General features: G+C 39.2%; 1 protein-coding gene across 1 annotated transcript in view; it reads right to left on the bottom strand.

The window, feature by feature from the left end:
• The window catches only part of LOC129780245 (fatty acid hydroxylase domain-containing protein 2-like), a 47,166-nt gene extending 25,413 nt beyond the window's left edge, over positions 1-21,753 (bottom strand). The window contains exon 1 of the mRNA XM_055788299.1: positions 21,652-21,753. Within this exon, the coding sequence (XP_055644274.1) occupies positions 21,652-21,751 (100 nt within the window). The 5' untranslated portion in view covers positions 21,752-21,753. The remainder of the gene's footprint in view (positions 1-21,651) is intronic.
• Between the last annotated feature and the right edge of the window lie 499 nt (positions 21,754-22,252).

Raw genomic sequence — 22,252 nt, 5'->3', positions numbered from 1 at the left:
GGGTCCTTTTCAGGATCACAAAATTATCTTTAATCTAAAGAGTTTATTGTTTTGTTATAACTCGATATCCCCATCTTGTTCGGCTAAACCTTCCTGTTTAGCGATTGCCACTCGCCACAGCTTTCACAGTTGGAAAATTTCTCCCATCCTGCTTGTGACATGTTGTACAGTAAATGATGAGTATGAGAATTTGGCAGTTGTGCTGAGCTTATTGATGGTTGGGGACTTTCCTGATTATTCAATTTTCATCAATTCTTAAATTGCTTCTAGATTGAAAGTACAGTAATTTACATTTAGCTCGACATTTAGCTAATTTGACGGACCAGTAATGCGACATATTTAGTTGGACATTTTTGTAAACATAGAGTTCGGGGTACAAATTATGACCCCACATTGAAAGTCGACACTGTACCACTGTCATCGCAAATGTTCAATTACAGGTTAAAATAGCCTCCAATGCGACACTGAGCGGAACTTCGGCACGTCGCGTTAAATGTACGAACTTCTCTGAACTGATGTGGTGTACGGTTTGAATGAGAATGATCGTTACGGCAGCGAAGCGGGGATTTTTAAGCTGACTGGCTGGCTCGAGAATTACACATGTGTGAGACTGCGACCAATGTTTCGTTCATATTTTTTCTTTTTCCTTTCCAATCGTGCTTCATTGTATTTCGCTGCTGCTGTGGTTGCCCGTTTTGGTCGGTACGATTTGAGGAGCACAAAATGGACCAATCAAAAATGGGCACATAGTGCATTTGGACAATGCTTGATATTTCACAATTAATCAATTATTTATCTCAAGAAAAATGAAATGTTATTCGTTATGATAGATGCGTAGATATATTTCCTATCAATTGATGCAAAAACCTTTGCGATCTATTGAGAAATGCTCGAGTTATAAGCGTTCCAAATCTTGCATTTTTTCCTACTTGTTCAGTGCCTAGATTTTCATTTCACCCCCTATATCTTCCGGTTAGACGTAGTCCTACGTCAAAAATTTAACATTGAAATGTTTTAAAAAATTGTGTGGAATTAATTTGTGTGGAATAAAAGTAGTGTAGAGTAAAACGATATTTATGAAATCGAAATCATATCAAACCAATTTTTCACTCAGAACTATTAAAAACAATATCTATTGAAAACATTCAATCCTTTTCGATTATTGAACAAGATTTGCTATCACACAAACTGATTGAACAACAGTTCGTTTGCAGGTTGATTTTACTTCGTACTCATTTGCAAACAAAGTAAAGCACTCAGTTCGTTGTATGAGAAAAAAAGACGGGTGGGTAATGTCGGGGACATAACCGGAGTGACGTAGGACTATACAAAGGGGACAGCTTTTGTTAAATATATATTTTAAATATATTGTTTTATTTTCTTCTCCTACGTGAATACCTACCTATCTACCTGAAAAATGGATTAGTTTACTGTTTACTCTTTATGAATATGTTGATGGTTCTGAAAAGAACCTTTGGTGTTGTGTTTTTGTTATCACTCGATATTCCCATCTTGTTCGGTTAAACCTTCCTGTTTAGCTATTGCGTTTGCATCTCGCCACAGCTTTCACAGTTGGAAAATTTCTTCCCATCCAGCTTGTGACTCCGGCACCAATCCGTTCGGCCTAGTTACCCTTGCGGAGCAATCAGTGAATGCGACCAACAGGGAACTGGAGACCTGCACGGTTCGAGTGAGACTTTGCCTTTCCCTTAACTTGTCCTCCTTTGTTACGTCCACGATGCCGATGCCGTACAATCACACGGGTTTACGGTTTGAAAGAAAATAAGATATTTTTTTGGGGTCCGCGTGTTTTATACTCAAGCGGTACACACTCACAGGATAGAGACAAATCGGCAGACTCAGCCAGAGGGGCGAGTCCAACGAGACGAACGAATGAGCGTTAAAAGGGAGCGATGGCAAAAAATACATTCATTACGATTTGTTCGCCCGTTGGATTCACATGCAGGCTAAAAAGGGTCCTTTTCAGGATCACAAAATTATCTTCAATCTAAAGAGTTTATTGTTTTGTTATCACTCGATATCCCCATCTAGTTCGGCTAAACTTTTCTGTTTAGCGATTGCATTTGCCACTCGCCACAGCTTTCACAGTTGGAAAATTTGTTGCCTTCCAGCTTGTGACATATTTTACAGTAAATTACATTCAATGACACGTCGCATTACCACCACTCAGTATCGGATTGGAGGTAATTTTAACCTGTAATTGAACATTTGCGATGACAGTGGTACAATGTCGACTATCAATGTGGGGTCATAATTTGGACCCCGAACTCTATGTTTACAAAAATGTCCATTTAGTTGGACATTACACATTACATTACATTACGCATTACAGGTCCTTCCAATTAGCTAAATATCGAGATAAGTGTAAATTACTGTACTTTCAATCTAGAAGCAATTTAAGAATTTGTGAAAATCAATAAGCTCAGAACAACTGCCAAATTTACATACTCATCATATCCTGGCAAACAAATTATGAAAAAATCAATTTGTGTTTTATTATTATTTTGGATATTGTTTTAGAAAGCATCGAACTGTATTTCCTAAACTCTTTTTTGGAAGGTTTAATGGCCCTGAAAAGGGCCTTGTTTTATGGAATGGTTCCAATTTAGAAAACTTAGTACTCGTGGTTTTGAAAAAAACCATTTCGAACGCCCTCGATGCCGCCTTGTTCTGGATTTGCCACCAAAGCAGTTTGTATAAAGAACAAACTTTTTTCTTCTGCTACCTGATGCCGTTTTGCGATTGCGTTTGCCACTCGCCACTCGCTGCAACTGCCTGTTGTCTTGATGTCCACCGAACCGAATGTGTTCTGTTCCGAATGCGGGTTTTCTTATCGTCGCGAGCAGCTTTGCCAGCTAACTCGATCACTTCGGCGGCCGAAACTATATAACGCCGGCTAGGTGGACTGGTGCACTGGTACTAACGCGCTCGGCCTAGCTACCCTTGCGGGGAACTCCAGATCAACACGGTTCGAGCGGGATTTTGCCTTTCCCTTCACTTTTCTTCCTTTACCATGTCCAGACATGGCTGCTTGGGTTGGTTTGTTGATTTGTTGTGATGCGAACCGATGTGGTGTACGGTTTGAATGAGAATGATCGTTACGGCAGCGGAGCAGGGATTTTTAAGCTGACTGGCTGGCTCGAGAATTACGCATGTGTGAGACTGCGACCAATGTTTCGTTCATTTTTTTCTTTTTCCTTTCCAATCGTGCTTCATTGTATTTCGCTGCTGCTCTGGTTGCCCGTTTTGGTCGGAACGATTTGAGAAGCACAAAATGGACCAATCAAAAATGGGCACATAGTGCATTTTGACAATGCTTGATATTTCACAATTATTCAATTATTTAACTCAAGAAAAATGAAATGTTATTCGTTATGATAGATGCGTGGATATATTTCCTATCAATTGATGCAAAAACCTTTGCGATCTATTGAGAAATGCTCGAGTTATAAGCGTTCCAAATCTTGCATTTTTTCCTACTTGTTCAGTGCCTAGATTTCCATTTCACCCCCTATATCTTCCGGTTAGACGTAGTCCTACGTCAAAACAAAGGGCATTTGAGGCAATACCGCATCATCTCGTCAGTTTCATTTGCAACGTTTTGGGATTTCAGTGTCAATGTTTCTACGATTAGTTCAAAATAAATGTCAGCTATATTTAGAAAATCAAATTCATATAATTTCGTTGTGTTTTATTATGGTGTCTTCAATTTCAGCGGTACCACACAATTCAACGTCGAGTAAGTTGTTTATTCATGGTTAGCATGCGATAGCGATCGCGGCAGAACAAATTTTCACCTTCTATTTTCAATCGAAGAACATAGCTCTCACCACTGGAAAATGTGTTCTTCACACTCGGCTTGAGATGCGCTGCACTATGACATAATTTTATCCTGGAAGCAATGCACTAATTCGCGATAAGTAGAACCCTAGGGGCCGACGTTGAGCTTTTTGGTAGAAAAGTGCTGACTGACTGAGACTGATAGTTATAAAATAATGAAAAAAACTGGAATTGGGTTATATCTGTGGTATAACCGCAAGGGTGACGTAGGACTATCTTTGATTTAGTGACCATTTGTTTTTAGTTGCTTCTGAATGAATTCTGAATGAATGAATAAATGAATATCTAGGGGACTTCGAAAACGAGAGCGTTACGTTGTAGGCACAATATTCAGCAAAAAAAAGCAATCACACGAAAGTTGTATAATACATAATACATTACTTGTATTGTGATATAATTTGTATATTTTCAATAGACAAAATAACCGCTGCATCAAATCAATCTATATATTATTTGCGTACGCTCATCCTTTCTCACAACACCCATTTCTCGTTTGAGAAATTGTTGAGCAAACATCGTTTACCAGTGCGCGTAGAACGGGAATTCCTTCTTGTGATTCATTGCACCTCTAATAAATTGCCGAAAGACGTGGTCTAACGTTGATCGCACTTGATTGAAAAATCACAAAACCAAATGTATTTGGTCGCAGTATTATATGGATAGAAAACATAATAAACTTTTTCGCTTGAATGTAGTTTTCAATTCTAAGGGAATAAATGAATGCGTTTCAGGTCAAGTCAGGCCAGGTAATGAATCCCTCGATCCCTCGCCGTTCAGCTCGTCCAGCTCATTCAGCTCGTTCAGTAACGATGTTGTCTTGTCGTTGTTCTCACGAAAAATGAATGCGTTTCACCACCAGAATATCGCTTAAGTATGCTTTTTGTACGTGATTGAATCGAGAGAAGGCGTGGTTTACGATGGCAATTTGGAAGGCAAACTAGAGGGGAATGAACTCTCTGAGTTTGAAACTTTCAGCGACTGAGCAATCGATTGAAAATTATATAACAAGGTGCTACTGACATTCAACCGATTCGGACGTGTTTTTAGCGCCCTTGTAAAAGAGTACGGAAAAATAAGAGTTTTCTCGCACAACTAATCAAATGCTTAGAGCAGCCTTTCTGAAGGCTTGATTAGTCCTAAATACACCTTGATTTTCAGCATCGCAACCCGAGGATAGCAGAAGAGGACATCAGCAAACGTTCACTGCGGTGGCGGTGCTCACCGGTTCGCCGGAAAAAGCGCGCGCTATTTCGGCATCACGCCTCTTTCTGGATCGGCGGAAGCCGTTCGAAAGGCATAAGCTGTGTGATAGTGACTAGTTTTTGGTAGTGATAATTATTAATAATATTTTAAAATATATCCGCATACTGACGGTTATGTGAAGAAAAATTCTAAAACGAAAATTTTATAGTGAATCGCTCGCATTCTTTCGAGCACATTGGTGGTTATAATAAGTGCTTTAAAAACATAGTGCGAATTTCTTGGTACATATCCGCAAGTGATTAGCCCAATATTGAATCATAAAGTGCTCTGCAAAAGAAAATTTTTTTCTCCGGCTATACCTAAGGTGTAGCCGACAATCAACATAGCTTCCAGTAGCTCAGGGCCTCCGAGAGGCCGGGCTACAAACCTCTATGAAGGTAAGCCAACCGAAGCGACCGCTCCACTTTGGGCGGACCCATCGAATAGCAACCTGCAGATACTGCTCTTGAGGGCTACAGGAGACAAGGCTCTCCCATCCAACCCCTTCGTAGTCAGCAAGACTATAACGTCGGCAATCAAAAACTTCAAAAACTTCAACAGTGCCAAACCACAGAGAGACGAAAAAAAGAACCTTCAATATATTCTTACCACCAGGGACGAGGAATCAGTAGGTAAGCTTCTCCAAATTAATAAACTCATTGACAACACACCTGTAGAGATTATCTTCCACCCCACCTTAAACCAACGCAAATGCGTGGTTACATGCAGAGACGTGATCAATATAACCGAAACCGAATTGCTGAAAGAGCTTTTCGATCAGAAAGTGATCGATGTCAAGCGAATCACCAGAAAGGAAGGAGAAGAGATTATCCCCACAGCTACACTGATCATAACGCTTCGTGGAACCGTTGTTCCCGAATTCATTTATATCGGTTTCATTCGCGCTGGGACTCGGAATTACTATCCGAATCCAATGCAGTGCTTCAAATGTTTTAATTTCGGACACACCAGCAAAAGATGCAAGCGTGAGAATCCGCTTTGCAGAAATTGCAGCAAAGAACACCCCAAAGATTTCAATTTTAAATTGTGTAATACCCCAGCACTATGCATTAATTGCCAAGGGAACCACTCCTCTTCCAGCAGGAAGTGCCCCGTATGGCTAAAAGAAAATGAAATCACAAAAATAAGAATCGATCGTGGTATTTCTTACAAAGAAGCAAAAATCATTTCCAACACCCAAAATGGTCCAACTTTTTCAAGCGTCTTGCAAGACAGGCTCAACATTCGGGAACCAGTAGCTGGCTGCACGTGCAAATGCAGCTGCGCCTCGGCCGTTTCGGCCGCTTCTAGTCGCGAAAGCACCCCCTCAATCATAGACACAACCATGACAGAATCGTCTACTGAAAGTTCAACAACCGAATCCGATAGTGAATCGGTAATTTCTATGGATACCTCTGAAGGCCCGAAAAAAAAAACAAATGAAAAATTTCGAAAGGTTCATCCTCAGATTCAGATCCAAAATCTGAAGATGAAACCCAAACTAACAAAGACAAGAAAAGAACAAAAAACCAACAAAGAACTACACCACCAACAAATAACAACTTTACAACACCAACAAGAAACAACAACACCAACAACAACACACATCAAACAAAAAACAACAACAACAAGGCACATTCCACAAAAAACAACACACACACAACAAACTCTCCAAATACCTCTACACCAAACAAGAACGACATCAATACCTCGAAGAAAGCTTCTCTTTCCAAAGGTAAAGGACCATCGAACTAATCCTCTTTGGATAGTTCAAGCATTCACACAATTAAGACTTAGAAATTGAAGTTAAAAACACCAACACATTCACTCCAACACAGAAATTCGGGATACAATGGAACATCAGAAGTATCCGACAAAATATTCTAGAATTGAAAATGCTTATTTCGAACTCTAATCCCACAGTCATAGCCCTTCATGAAACTATGACTCCAAACAACTTCGATAAAAATTTTATTCAAAGTACATCACATACTTCAAAGAGGGTCTCAACCCCTCAAAGCACGGAGTTGCAAACGCAATCAAGGATAGCACTCCACATGATCTTCTCCCCATTACCACCGACCTTCAGGCAGTGGTAGTGCGCATTAAACACCCCTTTCCAATCACAGTTGTCAGCATCTACATTACTCCAAATTCTGACCCGGCTATTCTTCGCGGCCAGCTGGACCATCTGTTTAGCCAACTTACCGCCCCAATCATGCTTATGGGTGATTTCAACGCCCACTCATACGCCTGAGGAGGCGCATACCTCGATCAAAAAGGATCTATAATCGAAGATTTCATCTCCGACCATTTCCTACTCCTTCTAAACAACGGCCAACATCAAAGGTCGACGTAAGGCCTTACGCAAATTAAGAAAGGCCCATCCGGATAACCCCCATAAGCCCACTCTGCTCACAGAGTTCCAAAGGGCTCGCAACGAAGCTCGAATTGCCATTAATTCGGCCAAACACAATAGTTGAGCTAAATTCGTCAGCGAAATTAACCCTAACACGTCGTCAAAGGAGTTATGGAGTAAGATTGGTAGGCTTCATGGCAAGAAAATAAGCAAAGAGTATAATCTTCTTATTAACGGTCAATACACCAATGACCGGAAAATCATCACCGAGGCGTTCGGAGAATTCTTTGCATCTGCCTCCTCCAATCAAAATTACGACCAAACCTTTCAAACCCACAAAACGGAATGCGAAAAAATTCCCATCGATTTTCATACCGATGTGGAATTTGACTTCAACAAAAACCTCTCCCTCAAAGAGCTCGATTGGGTACTGAACAAAGTCAAACAAGGATCCACCGGACCCGATGACATCAGCTACCCGATGCTAAAGAAACTACCCCATCTCGGGAAAAAGCACTTCAGAAGCTCCTCAACAAAGTCTGGGACAGTGGAACCCTCCCCAGTTGCTGGAAAGAGGGTTTAATGATCTGTATCCCGAAACCAGACATGAACAATCATCTTCTCGACAATTTCCGCCCCATCACTCTTCTAAGTTGTGTTGGGAAAGTCATGGGAAAATTAATAAATCGACCCTTAACGACCTTTCTAGAGTCAAATAAGCTGATTGATTCCAGACAATTCGCATTCCGCCCGGGAAAAGGTACAGAAGAGGTGCCTCGTAGCAATCGAAAAAATCCTAGACGACGCAACTGAAAAATTACAGAACATAGATATCGTTTCACTTGACCTATCCAAGGCCTTCGATCGGGCATGGAGACACCCAGTGCTGAAAAGCCTTTTCAACTGGGGGACTCGTGGGAGGTTAGGCCTCTTCATAAAAAGTTTCCTTGAAAACAGGTCTTTCAAAACCATCATCAACAACCATAGGTCTTCTTTAAAAATCCCTGAAAACGGTTTCCCCCAAGGCTCAGCACTTTCACCTACCCTTTTCAACATTGCTATGCAATCCATCTTCGAACTAATTCCCGATCACATAAAGATCATAGTCTATGCAGATGACATGACTCTTATCTCTACGAGCTGCCTAGGCTTAAATCAGAGAAAGAGGCTTCAAAAAACCTTAGACTCCATCCAAAACTGGGCTCTAAAAACAGGTTTTAAAATTTCCCCGGAGAAATCCAAGCACATCTACATAGGAAAACATCTCAGTAGGAGAACCTATCTTCAACTTAACAAAATCCCGATCCCCACTACGAGGACATTGAAAATACTAGGAGTTACTTTTGATAAGAAACTCAACTTCTTACCACATTCACCAAAAGAACAAAATAGCCACCAGAATGAACATCATCAAGGCTATTGCAGGCAACCTAGCCTCTGGTCACAGAAAGACACTGCTGAATATTGTAAACGTTTGGTTGGTCCCAAAAATCGTATACGGAATAGGCACCTTCAGCCGCGGAGGGGACGGTGTGTTAAACACCATTCAACCAGTTTACAATAAAGCAATCAGGATTGCAATCGGAGCTTTTCCCACTAGCCCCACTCTTGCCGTAATGACTGAAAGTGGTCAACTTCCCCTCAAACACCTGGCGACAAAAGCCATCACAAATAAAGCCATCCGTCACTTGTCACCTCCCGACAGTGACCACAATGTCCCACTAATACGCAGGGCCAAAACATTATTCAACAACCTCACAAACAAAGACCTCCCCAATATTTGTGAACGGCCATCTGCTACGGGAAGAAATTGGAACGTCAAACCGCCGAACATTAACCTTGATCTTCTCAAGGCTGTCCGAGCGGGAGACCCTTCTCCAAAAATCAAAGCTTGCTTCAATAACCTCATTGCATCCAATTTTCAAATCAATCACCAGGTATATACAGATGGTTCAGTCAATGCCGATGGAATTGGATGTGGAATTTTTGAGAGTAGATACATAGGTAGCTTTTCTCTTCCACCGCAATGCTCCATCTTCAGTGCGGAAGCTTTCGCTCTCTTAATAGCTACCCAAGAATGCACCCATGATTTCCTTCCTACCACAATATTTTTCGTCTTAGCTAGCTGTCTCCATGACCTTCTTAATACAAACAGAAGAGGCTGCTTCAGAAAAAACAATTCCTTCTGCTGGGTTCCCGGTCACTCAGGAATCCGCGAAAACACAGCCGCCGACATATTGGCCGGCAAGGGCAGCAAAATGGAACCCCCAGACATGCCCTGTCCTCCATCTGACATTGTCCGCTGGGTAAAACAGCAAGTCCGTGAAAGTTCGGACATAAGCTGGATAAAAAGCCGTCCCACTCATCTTCATAAAATCAAAAATTATTCTACAGAGCCGAAAAACCCCAATGTGCTTGCAACGTAGCACTCGTTTCCGTTAGCCATCTTCTATTAGAATGCCAACATACCAAAGATGCTCGAGGCTGACACAATATAGGTCAGAGTCTCCGAGATATCCTCAGTAGAGACGAGACCCAAGAAACCAATCTAATTGCGTTTCTGAAAGAAACCGACTTCTTTGGTAAAATCTAAATCGAAACATTAAATACTTTTGAAATTGTTTATTTATTACAGTTAGCCCCTTCACGGTCATGTATGCGTGTTCATGTGTGTATATACATGTATGTACCTACATACATATATATACACGCATCTATTAATACATATTCTCACATCTATATTCCATTTATTACATTACTTAACTGATTTCCTAACTTTACAGCCACACTCACCAATAAGGACAAATACATCAAATAAACCTATCCATTTTTCAGCTGTACTATATACAATTAAATTCAAAACCACTATATTTTATTATCTATTCAAACTGTATTTCATTTCATTTCACCCCACCCCACACCCCACTCCTCCCCTCTTTCCTTTCCAAACCACTCCAACCCCCTTCCACTCCTTTCCTTCCCATCCTCCTGAGAAAGGCCTTTTTTGTGTTTTTTTTGTTTTTGGAACACGCCCTGCACTTGGAGTCTAGGTCACTTGTGCTTCGTCACTGCTTCGGTCCTCGGATCAGTAAATATTTACTTTTCTTTACAGTATATATTAAATATCTTATGAAGCATAGGATCCCTTCCTACCTTCTTCTTTAACCAAAAGTCGAGCGGACAGATTTGATGAGTGATTTTTTGGTTTCCCTTTCGCCAGTCCCCTCTGGGCTGGTTTTATTGTGGCTCTTCACTGGGCTAGAGGCGAATGAACTTCCAAGTTTAAAGCCCCTTAAAAACAAAGAAAGAAAGAATTATATAACTTCGCGATACGGAACATTTTCCGTTGAGCGCAAATACAATATTGGATATGAAAATTTTCTACTGATGGGGAAGAATAATTTTCAGAAGCTTTCCTGGTAATTCCGATTCATTGAAAAATCACAAAACCAAATGTATTTGGTTGCAGTGTTATGTGGATAGAAAACATTAGAATAAACTCTTTCGCATCAATGTATTTTTCAATTCCCAGGGGAACTGACGGAGTATTTTTCGCAACGATTAGTTCTTTCCCGAATTTCCTCGATACTCGAAGCCCACCAGTGGTTAATGCTAACTCAATAACCACCTGTTAATAACACTTGATTGAAAAATATTTGGTCACAGTGTTACATGGATAGAAAACATTAAAATAAACTCTTTCGCATGAATGTTATTTTCAATTCCCAGGGAACTGGCAGATTATTTTTCAGCAACGATTAGATCTTTCCGGAATTTTCTCGGTGCTGAATGGCATCCAAACGAATATACTCATTTCAGTTTGGCCTGTAAAAAACTTTTCTGAACTCTAATCCATCAAATTTGGAGCCCTGAAAAGGGCCGTTGATTATATGCTAAGTTAATATAGCACGCTCTCCTTGGATTCGACAGGCCAGCTGAATGTCCTTGGGCATGATGTGATGCGTTTTGCGTGGATAGCACACAAATTAGTATCTTCGAATAGGCTTCCTGCAGCGTCATAACCGCGGAACTTTTGAAGCGCAGGTCGGTTTTGAAGTCCTAAGCAATTCCACGAACCAAATGCTGCAAAGCTAGCTTGCGGATCAGCAATTCGGTAGACTTCTGATAGCGACGAATTTCACGCAAAGTTCCTGGTCGATAGCGATGTGGCTTTTTAACACACTTCCTGCGACTGGTGCGCTTATCCGACCTGCTTTCGTGGTGCCTTACCACCGAAAGACTAACGAGCTAACTGCTTGGTCCCTCAACAAACAAGTCCTCACGGTGCGATTGTAGCAATAAATGAACGAAAGCAAAGGAAGCGTGATGTTATAAACCATAAAAGTATAAAATGTAAACCCCACCCTTATTATATTCGCTTACCCTGAGGGAGAAACGAATAACATCGAATTAAGTATACAGTAAGTTTATATAATAAGGAGGGTGTTAGAGGCGAATGAACTGCAAAGTTTAAAGCCTCTTAAAAACAAAGAAAGAAGAAAAAGATAAGGAGGATGGGGTCTACATTTTATACTTTTATGGTTTATAATATCACGCTTCCTTTGCTTTCGTTCATTTCTTACTCTACTCTCGCACCGTGAGGACTTGTTTGTTGAGGGACCAAGCAGTTAGCTCGTGTAGTGGTGTGGTGTAGTGAATGTTTTCCTATATCGAAGAAATAACTTCGATGAAACTGCATTATAAAATTATTTGTGTACGAATGCCGCAATAGATAGTCGACTCTAATTTGCGCTGGGTAATTTCCTCGGAGGACTCGATTCCTCCTTTGAGCATTAATAATCTCTTTCTGGCAAAACGAAGTGGTATGAATCACATTATTCGAAAGATAAAATGAAGATGTTTTCTGCCAATTTCCTTCAACCTCCAACCATCTCTTTCTCCCGTTTGTCGTTATTGCGTTCGCTAATCCTTTCTCACAACACCCATTTCTCGTCCTGTCAATTGCGATTGATTGAAAAATCACAAAACCAAATGTATTTGGTTGCAGTGTTGTGTGGATAGAAAACATCAAAATAAACTCTTTCGCATGAATGTATTTTTCAATTCCCAGGGAAACTGGTAGATTATTTTTCAGCAACGATGGTAGCAACGAGGGTTCCGCGCGTGTATGTGTGTGTGGCGGCTGCTCCGATGTTTCAAGCGGAACCGTGGCATCACTCTCCTCCTGATGGATTCCCTTCTGGCCTAAAGTGCACACACAGGCTCTTGGTGACACCGTTCATCAGCGCTTTCGTGATAAACGAAGTTAGCTTCACCACAACAGCGACAACATGCTCGCTTCGCTGTTCAATTAGAACTGAGTGGGTTTACGAGCGGCGCTCGCTTATATACCGATTGATGATTTCAATAGCCTGTTTCGAAAGCAATTTTAAGGCTATTGAAACAAGTTTTTGGATGGAAAAGTAACAAGTATATAACACGTAGACATTTTATCTTTCGAATAAATAGTTTATCATACCATTTCGTTCAGTTGTTTAGGAGCTATTAACGTTCTAAATCTCGGTCTCCGGCGTAACGCTTTCGTTTTCGAAACTTTGATTTTACACCCCGTATAGAAATGAAAGACGTAGTCCTACGTCAAAATATATACGGTTTGTTTTCGGATGTTTTACAAAAAGGTGACTACTTTCTAGTTGAATTGCTGACTATTTTCTATTTATACAATAAATATCTTTGGGCATTGGGACCGACACTTGTATTGTGCAAACGCTTTGACGCGCGCTGAATGGAAAGCGCTAAAAGAAAAAATCGGGCTCAACGTGTTAATGATTCATTCAAACCCTCGCGAGAACAATAAACGAGCTGGCTATTTGTCGCTATGTATTTCCTTATGTCAATTCAGTTCATATTCTTACTCAAGTCGCTCGTGACCGAACGATTACAAATTTGTTCCACCAGCATCATTATTCCACATTTCAGAAACACTTCAAACTTCGGAACTTCGATGTATTCCACGGATTCATCTGACTCCCCATCTGTCTACATGTTCTTCTATTTCTCTTGCTCTCCGCATTCTTCGGAGTTTTCGCCCGATTCATCCATAGAACGTATCTATCCCATTTCTGAGTTAGTATTCGTGTATTCTTCCATTGTCAATTCCCGAGTACACGAATAGGTTATTATCATTACTAGGTCCAGTCGAAACGCGCGAAACGTCGTTTTGATAGAAAGAGACAGAGACAGAGAGAGAGATAGAGAGAGGTGTCCCTAACTTACAGTGGTATATGCATATTGTACCACGCCGATGCACAAGTTGCTTCTTATTGATGATATGGGTGGGTAAGCACACAAATGAACTGAACAGTACAAATGTATCCTTTCAATTCTCGGTGGTTTGAACCGTTTATGGATCAGGGAATTTTTAAACATTTACATCATAATCATCGAAATTTGTTCATAGCGAAAATAGTTATTAACGTTAACATTATTTCATTAAAACGTGACCTGTGTTCTGCTTTAGCACCCTTACTAAAAACGTAGTCCTACGTCAAAAATAGACTAAGCAGAAACGTTCACAAACAACAAAACGCTGTCAATAGCTTGCATATCTGAACGTTGGGGGCGCCGCTATCGCCATAATGATGTGCCTAATCTCAAAATGACCTGAGCTTTACACACGAAAAAAAAATTAAATGACCCTCTTCAAATTAAATGCAGCTTCCAACATGTCTTTGGGGTAGGAGAGAGTATGTCGTATACAGAGAACAAACACTGCCACAAGTGAACGAACACTGTGGAGAGAGGAATTTAAGCTCTACCTGATGACAACATGCTCTCACGGTAGGTAGAATGTAGATTGAAATCACTACCATTAAGTGGTTTTAATGTTTTATTTATTAGAAATGTGGAATAATCCGAAAAGGTAGATGTACAATGTCGATGTCTGGTAGTGCCATCCATTTAGGGAGGCAAATTATCCTCTATCAGGATACCAGGCCTGAAAACAGTTTTAAATTGTTCAAATTTTGCATGAAAATTTTTACTTCAGGTGATTAGTTGAAACATGGCATCCTGACCCTTACTTAACAATTTTTTTTTGTACTAAATTTATTTTCAAATGGCTCAGCAACATTAAGTAACAATGAGCCGTGTTTATGAATAGGGAAAAGCCTCTTTGAGTAGAACAATGCCAATGTTCTTTCTCAAAAAGGCATAAAAACCCTATTATCTTTTCGAAAAATGTTACAATATGGACAAACATCATGACAAAATTCACAATAAGATAATATTATAGGCTTCTTGTTTAAGCTTCTTGTTGCAGAGATGACCATCTCCTAGGAACTAGTTATCTCCTTGGGACTAGGGAAGGGATGAAAATATGCTCACTTTTCGAATTCTGAAGAAAAAAGTTGAAATAGAGAAAAGGAAACGCTACTAAAAAAAATCAAAACAATGAAGGAAAACTAAACATATATATTCATATTTGAAAGTGTATGGATTTGAGAAAATCATAAATTAAAGAAATAGCATCGATATTACGAGTAGCCAGAACGTCGCGAATCGGAAAATTAGGTGGCATTCCCTTATTGCGAAAATTTTCTATTAAAGATAACCTGTCATTTTGATACTGAGAACAAAACCACACAATATGATCAATATCCTGATATCCTATACCACACACGCATAGGTTACTATCACTGATGTTAATTCGAAAAAGATGTGCATTCGAAGAATAATGGTTAGACATGAGACTGCACACTACCCGTATAAAATCACGAGAAAAATTATATCCTTTAAACCATGGTTTGAGAGAAACCCTAGGAATGATAGAATATAGCCATCGGCCTTTATCACTACTATTCCAACTTGACTGCCAAGATACAAGTGCCCGTTCACGAGGAAAATGAAGATATTCATCGAAAGTAATAGGCCTATAGAATAAGTCTCCTTCCATAGTGCCCTTCTTAGCAAGAAAATCTGCTTTCTCATTTCCAGGTATCGAACAATGAGACGGAATCCATACGAAAGTGATATTAAATGAACTAGTAATCAGAGCACTTAAAAGTTGATGGATTTCAGATAAGAAATACGACGTATATCTAGTTCTCACTGAACGGAGTACCTCTAAAGAGCTGAGACTATCAGAAAAAATGAAAAAGTGATCTGGGGCCAAGGTCTGAATATGGAGTAAGGCCATGTATATTGCAGCCAATTCTGCAACAGACACCGAACAGGGTAAACTAAGCCTACGAAAAGTGAAGAAGTTGATATTGAATATACCAAAGCCTGTGGATCCATTAAGACTAGATCCATCAGTAAAAAAAGTTTTGGTTGGGTCAATATGTTTATACCTTGACAGGAATATCGCAGGTATAACTAAATGGCGGAGATCATCTGAAATATTATGCATATAATCCTTCATTGACAGGTCAATAGTAATAGAGGAATTGAACAAAATTGAAGGAATGATCTGGAAACCAGATAAAGCAGATGGACTTTCCAAAGTCATAAATTCATGATATAGAGACATTCGCCTAGATCGAACGCCTGAGTTCAACATTTTTTCTAAGTTTGCTATCACCTTCGGATTAAGTGTTTCACACCGTATTAAAAAACGGAATGATAACTCGAAAAAAACGTACGGAAAGAGGAAGTATGCCAGCTAGAATTTCTAGGCACATTGTATGTGTTGACTGCATACATCCTAGAGCAATACGCAAACAGCGATATTGAATCCTTTCCAGATGCAAAATATGGGTACAAGCAGCGGACCTGAAGCAAAAACTACCATACTCCATAACAGATAAAATGGTTGTTTTATACAACCTAATCAAATCCTCAGGATGAGCTCCCCACCATGTTCCTGTTATGGATCGAAGAAAATTCATTCTTTTCTGACATTTTTGTTTCAAGTAGCCTATGTGTTTACCCCATGTTCCTTTGGAGTCAAACACAACACCTAAATACTTGAATGACATCGAGTGACGAATAGGTCTATCCAAAAGTTTAAGCTGTATTTGTGCAGGATGATGTTTTCTTGAGAATACAACCATCTCTGTCTTCTCAGTAGAAAATTCAATACCCAATCTACAGGCCCAATCAACCAAATTGTCAAGAGAATCTTGCAAAGGATTATGAAGATCGGTGTTGTCTTTGCCTATTACCGATACAACACAATCATCTGCAAACTGTCTCAAAGTACAATTTCCCGATAAACAAACATCAATATCATTTACATAGAAGATGTAAAGAATTGGACTAAGACATGAGCCTTGAGGAAGACCCATGTAGCTAATGCGTAAAACTGACGAAGAACCATGAGAAAAACTCATATGTTTTTCACGCATTAGGTTAAACAGAAAACTATTTAATTTCTGGGAAAACCCATTTAGACGAAGTTTTTGAAAAAGAACTTCAATGGAAACAGAATCGAACGCACCTTTGATATCTAGGAACACTGATGCCATTTGTTGCTTACTACACAAGGCAAAGTCAACCTCTGATGAAAGAATCGCAAGACAATCATTGGTTCCTTTGCCTCTACGAAACCCGAACTGCGATGGCGAGAGAAGATTATTAGATTCAACCCAGCTGTCTAAACGATGGAGAATCATTTTTTCTAGTAATTTGCGAATGCAAGATAGCATTGCAATTGGTCTATAAGAATTATAATCAGACGCAGGTTTACCAGGTTTCAGAATAGCTATAACTTTAATTTGTCGCCACTCATGCGGAACAATATTCTGCTCAAGGAAAGCATTGAACAGTTTCAACAAACGTCTCTTCGCATTATCAGGTAGATTTTTCAACAAATTAAATTTGATCCTATCTGACCCTGGAGCCGTGTTGTTGCAAGAAAGAAGGGCAAGAGAAAATTCAGTCATACTGAACGGAGGCTCAACATCATCAGATGTCTCTAAGAAGGGAGAAGGTGCGGGGGCAGAGTCTGGACATATCTTCTTGGCAAAGTCAAAAATCCACCTTTCTGAATATTCAACTTCTTCATTTGAATGAGATGAATTTCTCATTTGTCTGGCAACTCTCCAAAGAGTGCTCAAGAAAGTCTCTCGTGAAAGCCCATTTACAAAATGACGCCAATAGCCTTTCTTTTTAGCTTTAATGAAGCTTTTGAATTTATGATCCAGATAAATGTAGTTATCATAACGTTCACGGGTGCCCAATTTTCGCCAATCCTTGAACGCATTCGATTTATCTTTATAGAGATTCGTACATACTTGGTCCCACCACAGATTAGGAGGACGTCTACGAAACGAATTACCAGGAAAGCGCTTCGTCTGAGTATCAATAGCACTGTCAAGAATTAAACCAGTTAGAAAATTATATTCTTCCAGCGGGGGTAACTCATGAACTAATGCCACCGATTCTGAAATAATTGAAGAGAATCTCTTCCAATCAATGTTTCTAGATAAATCATGCTGAATATTTGTTGTTTCAGGCGATTTTGAATTATTTGAAATGGAAATAGTGATTGGCAAATGATCACTTCCATGTGGATCTTGGATGACATTCCAATTACAATCTAAAGAAAAAGAGGAAGAACACAGAGACAAATCTAAGCAACTAGCGCGGCCTGAAGATGGAGCGATTCTTGTTACATCATCTGTATTCAAAATTGCCATGTTGAAGTCCTCGCAAAGATCATAAATCAAATTGGCCCTTCGATCATCAAAAGACTCACCCCATCCAATTCCATGAGAGTTGAAATCTCCCAAAATAAGATTAGGTTGCGGTAAAAGTTCAACTATATTCACAAGATTTCTATAATTAAGCATAGTTCTTGGAGGAATATAAATAGAAGCAATGCATAAATCTTTACCCTTGATACGTACCTGACACGCTAGAATTTAAATTCCTGAGACTAAAGGCAGGGGAATCCTGTAAAATGGGTAGCATTTACTAATACCTATGAGAACTCCTCCATAGCAATCATCGCGGTCTAAACGGATAATATTAAAATCATGGATGTTTAACACATTGTCCGAACGAAGCCATGTTTCAGAAAGAGTAAACGCATCACAATTCAAAAAATGGAGCATTTGCTTGAAAGAATCAAGTTTAGGAAGAATACTTCTACAATTCCACTGCAAAATAGAGGATTTACCTGAATCATCCAATAAATTAGACATCGAAATTAATGAACGAGAGGAGGGGCCATTTTGAAGTCATTTGTTTAGCTATCTGGCTGATAGAAGGAAGCCAAGCAAAAATGATACCTTTCATTGAATCTGATATTCCGAAAAAATCAAGAATCCATTGAACAATTGATGAAAAGGAAATACCTACTGAAAAAGATGAGGGATCAGGAACCGATTGAGAATGGCTTGACAATTCAGGGAAATGAACGTCATAATTTGAAGATCTCCAACCAGGAGGGTTATTCTTGGGTAGAGCAGAATAATTTGAAGATTCTGGCTTGTTAGAGATCAATCCTCTTTTTTTAGATGGCTTAGAGGAAGAAGCAATTTTCCTCTTCCTGACTCTTCCTGTGATTACTGGATCAAATTGAGAATCCGAATCATCATCCTCTGATAAAACAGAGAAAGGATTTTCTGAAGCCTCGGGTACCTGAGGTGAAGCTGCCTTGAGCATATCAGCGAAGGATCGATTAGAACGATCCTTAAGTGATTGCTTGAGTTTCATCGAACGTAATTTGTATTTCGGACAATCCTTAATTGTATGAGGAACATCTCCACAAAAAATACATTTATCAGCATCTTTGTTACAAGTGACTTCGTCATGGTCGTCACCACATTTTGAGCATTTCGTTTTATTACAACAGTAGATTTTAGTGTGACCTAACTGATTGCAATTTAAGCAAGTCATTATTTTAGGGGTATATAACCGAACTGGAAGACGAAGTTTGTCGATAAGCACATAATTTGGAAGTGCTGTGCCTTCGAAGGAAATTCTAAAAGAGCCAGATGGATAATACTTTTTTTCTGTACCCTCAGATATCAAAGAGTTCAGAGATCTCACCTCCAAAACTTTAATATGTGGAATATTTGCATTGTGAAAGATACCCTTAGATACCCAAAATCTTGAAGTTGAAGAGATTTTTCCGTAACTACACCATCGATTTCAACAATGTGAGCCGGAATATAAACTCTATATTCATTAGTGAACAAAGAGTTTTTCACTATCGCGTTAGCATCTTTGTAATTTGAGAGCACAACACGAAGTTTATCTTTATTGACTTTCGTCATTTCTAAGACACCTGAGTAGTTAGACGTCAGGTCTTTGCAAATTTGAGATACTCTTAGAGGTTTCCCTTTGGGACGGAAGAATACCACCCAACGGTTTTTCGATGATGCCGGGGCCTTCTGGTATTGTCTAATACGTGGAAGTTGAGTAATAATTCCGACTTCAAGAAAAATCCTTTCTTTTCAGTATATCGTCCCGGCTTCTTTCGAAATTCCGTCAAAAAAAGTTTTGAATATTGATTTTCCAGAGACAGGGGATCTTCAGAAATTCTGCTCCGAGGGTCAATACAGCGGGAAGTTCACAACTTCTTCCGGAAATAGTCTTTCAAACACTGAAATGGCTTACAAGAAAAAGTCACAAAGAAAATCTGCAATTTTCGTTATGATGAAAATTATACGTCACCTTTATTCCACGGCTTGCTGATGTATGAACTTAACAATTTATCGATACATTTAATCGTCTTCTTCTGCTTCTTCTTCGTCGAACGGCATATTCTCGTTCCAATTTCTTCTCATAATTTGCTATTCGCCTTCTTATTCAGTTTGTTCTTCACAATCGATAAGTATTCCACACTTTGCCTTAGTTCCAGAGTATTAACCGGGTATTGCTTCTTGGGAACCTTAGTAACATCATTATATATGTACCATGTTTAGTTGCATTTGATTGGTGACTGCCCATAGAAGGCAATGAACCTCATACTGCTGCAGAAAAAAACAGCCATTTCTTCTTAACTTCATCATATCATACTTTCGATAACTTCATCATATCATACTAACGATACATTCGCGTTTTGTTAGCAAATGCTCAAAGAGCTTTTTGAGTGTTTTTCAGGTCTAAATTTTGCTTCACGTCACGTTTTGCTTCACGTTATGGTCCGCTACAGCTTGAGTTTTTTGCCACTTCCAGAAATATTGGTGGTCAGACGTTCTCTGAATCGTTTCAGGACATCACACACCGTGAATTTAGAATAACTTAACAACTCATAAAAATCACGAGGTAATAGAGCGGGATCTTCATTGCGAACGTGCAGGATCGTTCACCCGGTTGTTCCGTTGCCGCCAGGTTGTAAACAAATGAACTCATCCTGTCAACAAATGACTTCTATTATTCCATAAATTCTTAAAATAATTCTGTGGAAATTTGAATTAAATTGAAATAATAAAAAAAACGAAAATTAATCATAAAAAATGGCAGAATTTGTCATGTGCTCAATATTTTTTCGTCCATAATCAACTCTTTTGAATCTCAGGATTATTGCTACCTACTGATTTTTTAGTGTTGTCAAAGGAAAGGTGTCGTAATGCAGACATTTTTTTTTGTATGATGAAATTTTTCCTGTTCTCTTTAATTCTAGAATTCTAACGCTATTTTGTTGCTTCATAAAAGAAAAAAAAAAGGATTAATGTCCTGTGTGTAATTTGTATCGCTTTAGGACCACCGCTCTCGAACATGTCAAACAAGGTACTTCTGATTTGGTTTTGTATTCCTCTTACACCCATGAACTTTTCCATTTGGTAGAAAGAAACGTATATATTCCCCTAAGTTCAATGTAGACTTTGCAAACAAAAAGACTAATAAATCCAATATTACAGCGTTACAGCTAAAAATACTAACGACCCCAAATCGAAAAAACGAAATGGAAATTAATTAAAGAGTTGCGAAGAGCGGTTGCATCACTAAAGATGTCGTACCGAACACACAAATCAAAATTTCAGCGGACACCGCTTCCTGTTACACACCAGGCTGAAGCAACATCTGCATTAGTGAACTGTACTATAGTTGCAACGAAAATGCGGACCTGGACAGCTACATAGATATTCTGAATGCGATGTTAGTCTACAGGTCTCAGCATGTTGTCTTTCCAATTAACATTTGATAGAACACTGCCGTATAATGAATCACTCCGATTTTCACAACAAAAACGGGTATGGTAATGAAAAACAAAGGCAAAAAATGAATTTTTCACGTCACTTGTATGTTCGAATTTCAATATTTCATTCACTCACCGACAACGTCAAGAAAGGCATTCCATGTTCCGTTCAGTAACGAATTGAAATTTGTATCTTCTAGCACCCTTTTGGTCATATTAGCATATGGATCCAACATATTTCCCGACTTCTTCCACAATTTTCACTGCTCTTAGGTTTTAAAACCTTTTTAGTTTTTACTGCAAAATTGAGAGTTTGTCTCAAAACTTTGAGAAAAAAAAAAACAAAACCATGGAGCAGAGCTCCTATTTTATTCAACGATACTGAACGACTGAACACATTGTGTTTCTCCGTATGAAATGATAGCTCGGCTTGATGATTCTGGGGCATGCATCAATGTCAATATGCAGATTCGGAAAATAAGTCAAAGAAATGACGCAAATCCATTTGTTGATGAACAAAACAAATTGAAAAAAAAACAAATTAAAAAAACATGATGACTGAGATCAGCGAACTGTTGCACGCGTTTCTGATTATTGTGAACAGTTCATCCATTTATGTGACAACCGTGCGATTGTTGTCCTGAGAGCTGCAACAGTTCCTTTCCACGAGATTTTGCTGTCCTTTAGATTGTTGATTATTTGGGAAGTTATCGGCAAGTTGGTGAAAGTGTTTTCTC

The sequence above is a fragment of the Toxorhynchites rutilus genome, chromosome 3, assembly GCF_029784135.1.
Source record: "Toxorhynchites rutilus septentrionalis strain SRP chromosome 3, ASM2978413v1, whole genome shotgun sequence".
NCBI classification, from domain to species: Eukaryota; Metazoa; Arthropoda; class Insecta; order Diptera; family Culicidae; genus Toxorhynchites; species Toxorhynchites rutilus.
Note: the sequence above shows the minus strand (reverse complement) of the source record. Positions and strands in the feature narration are given on the sequence as shown.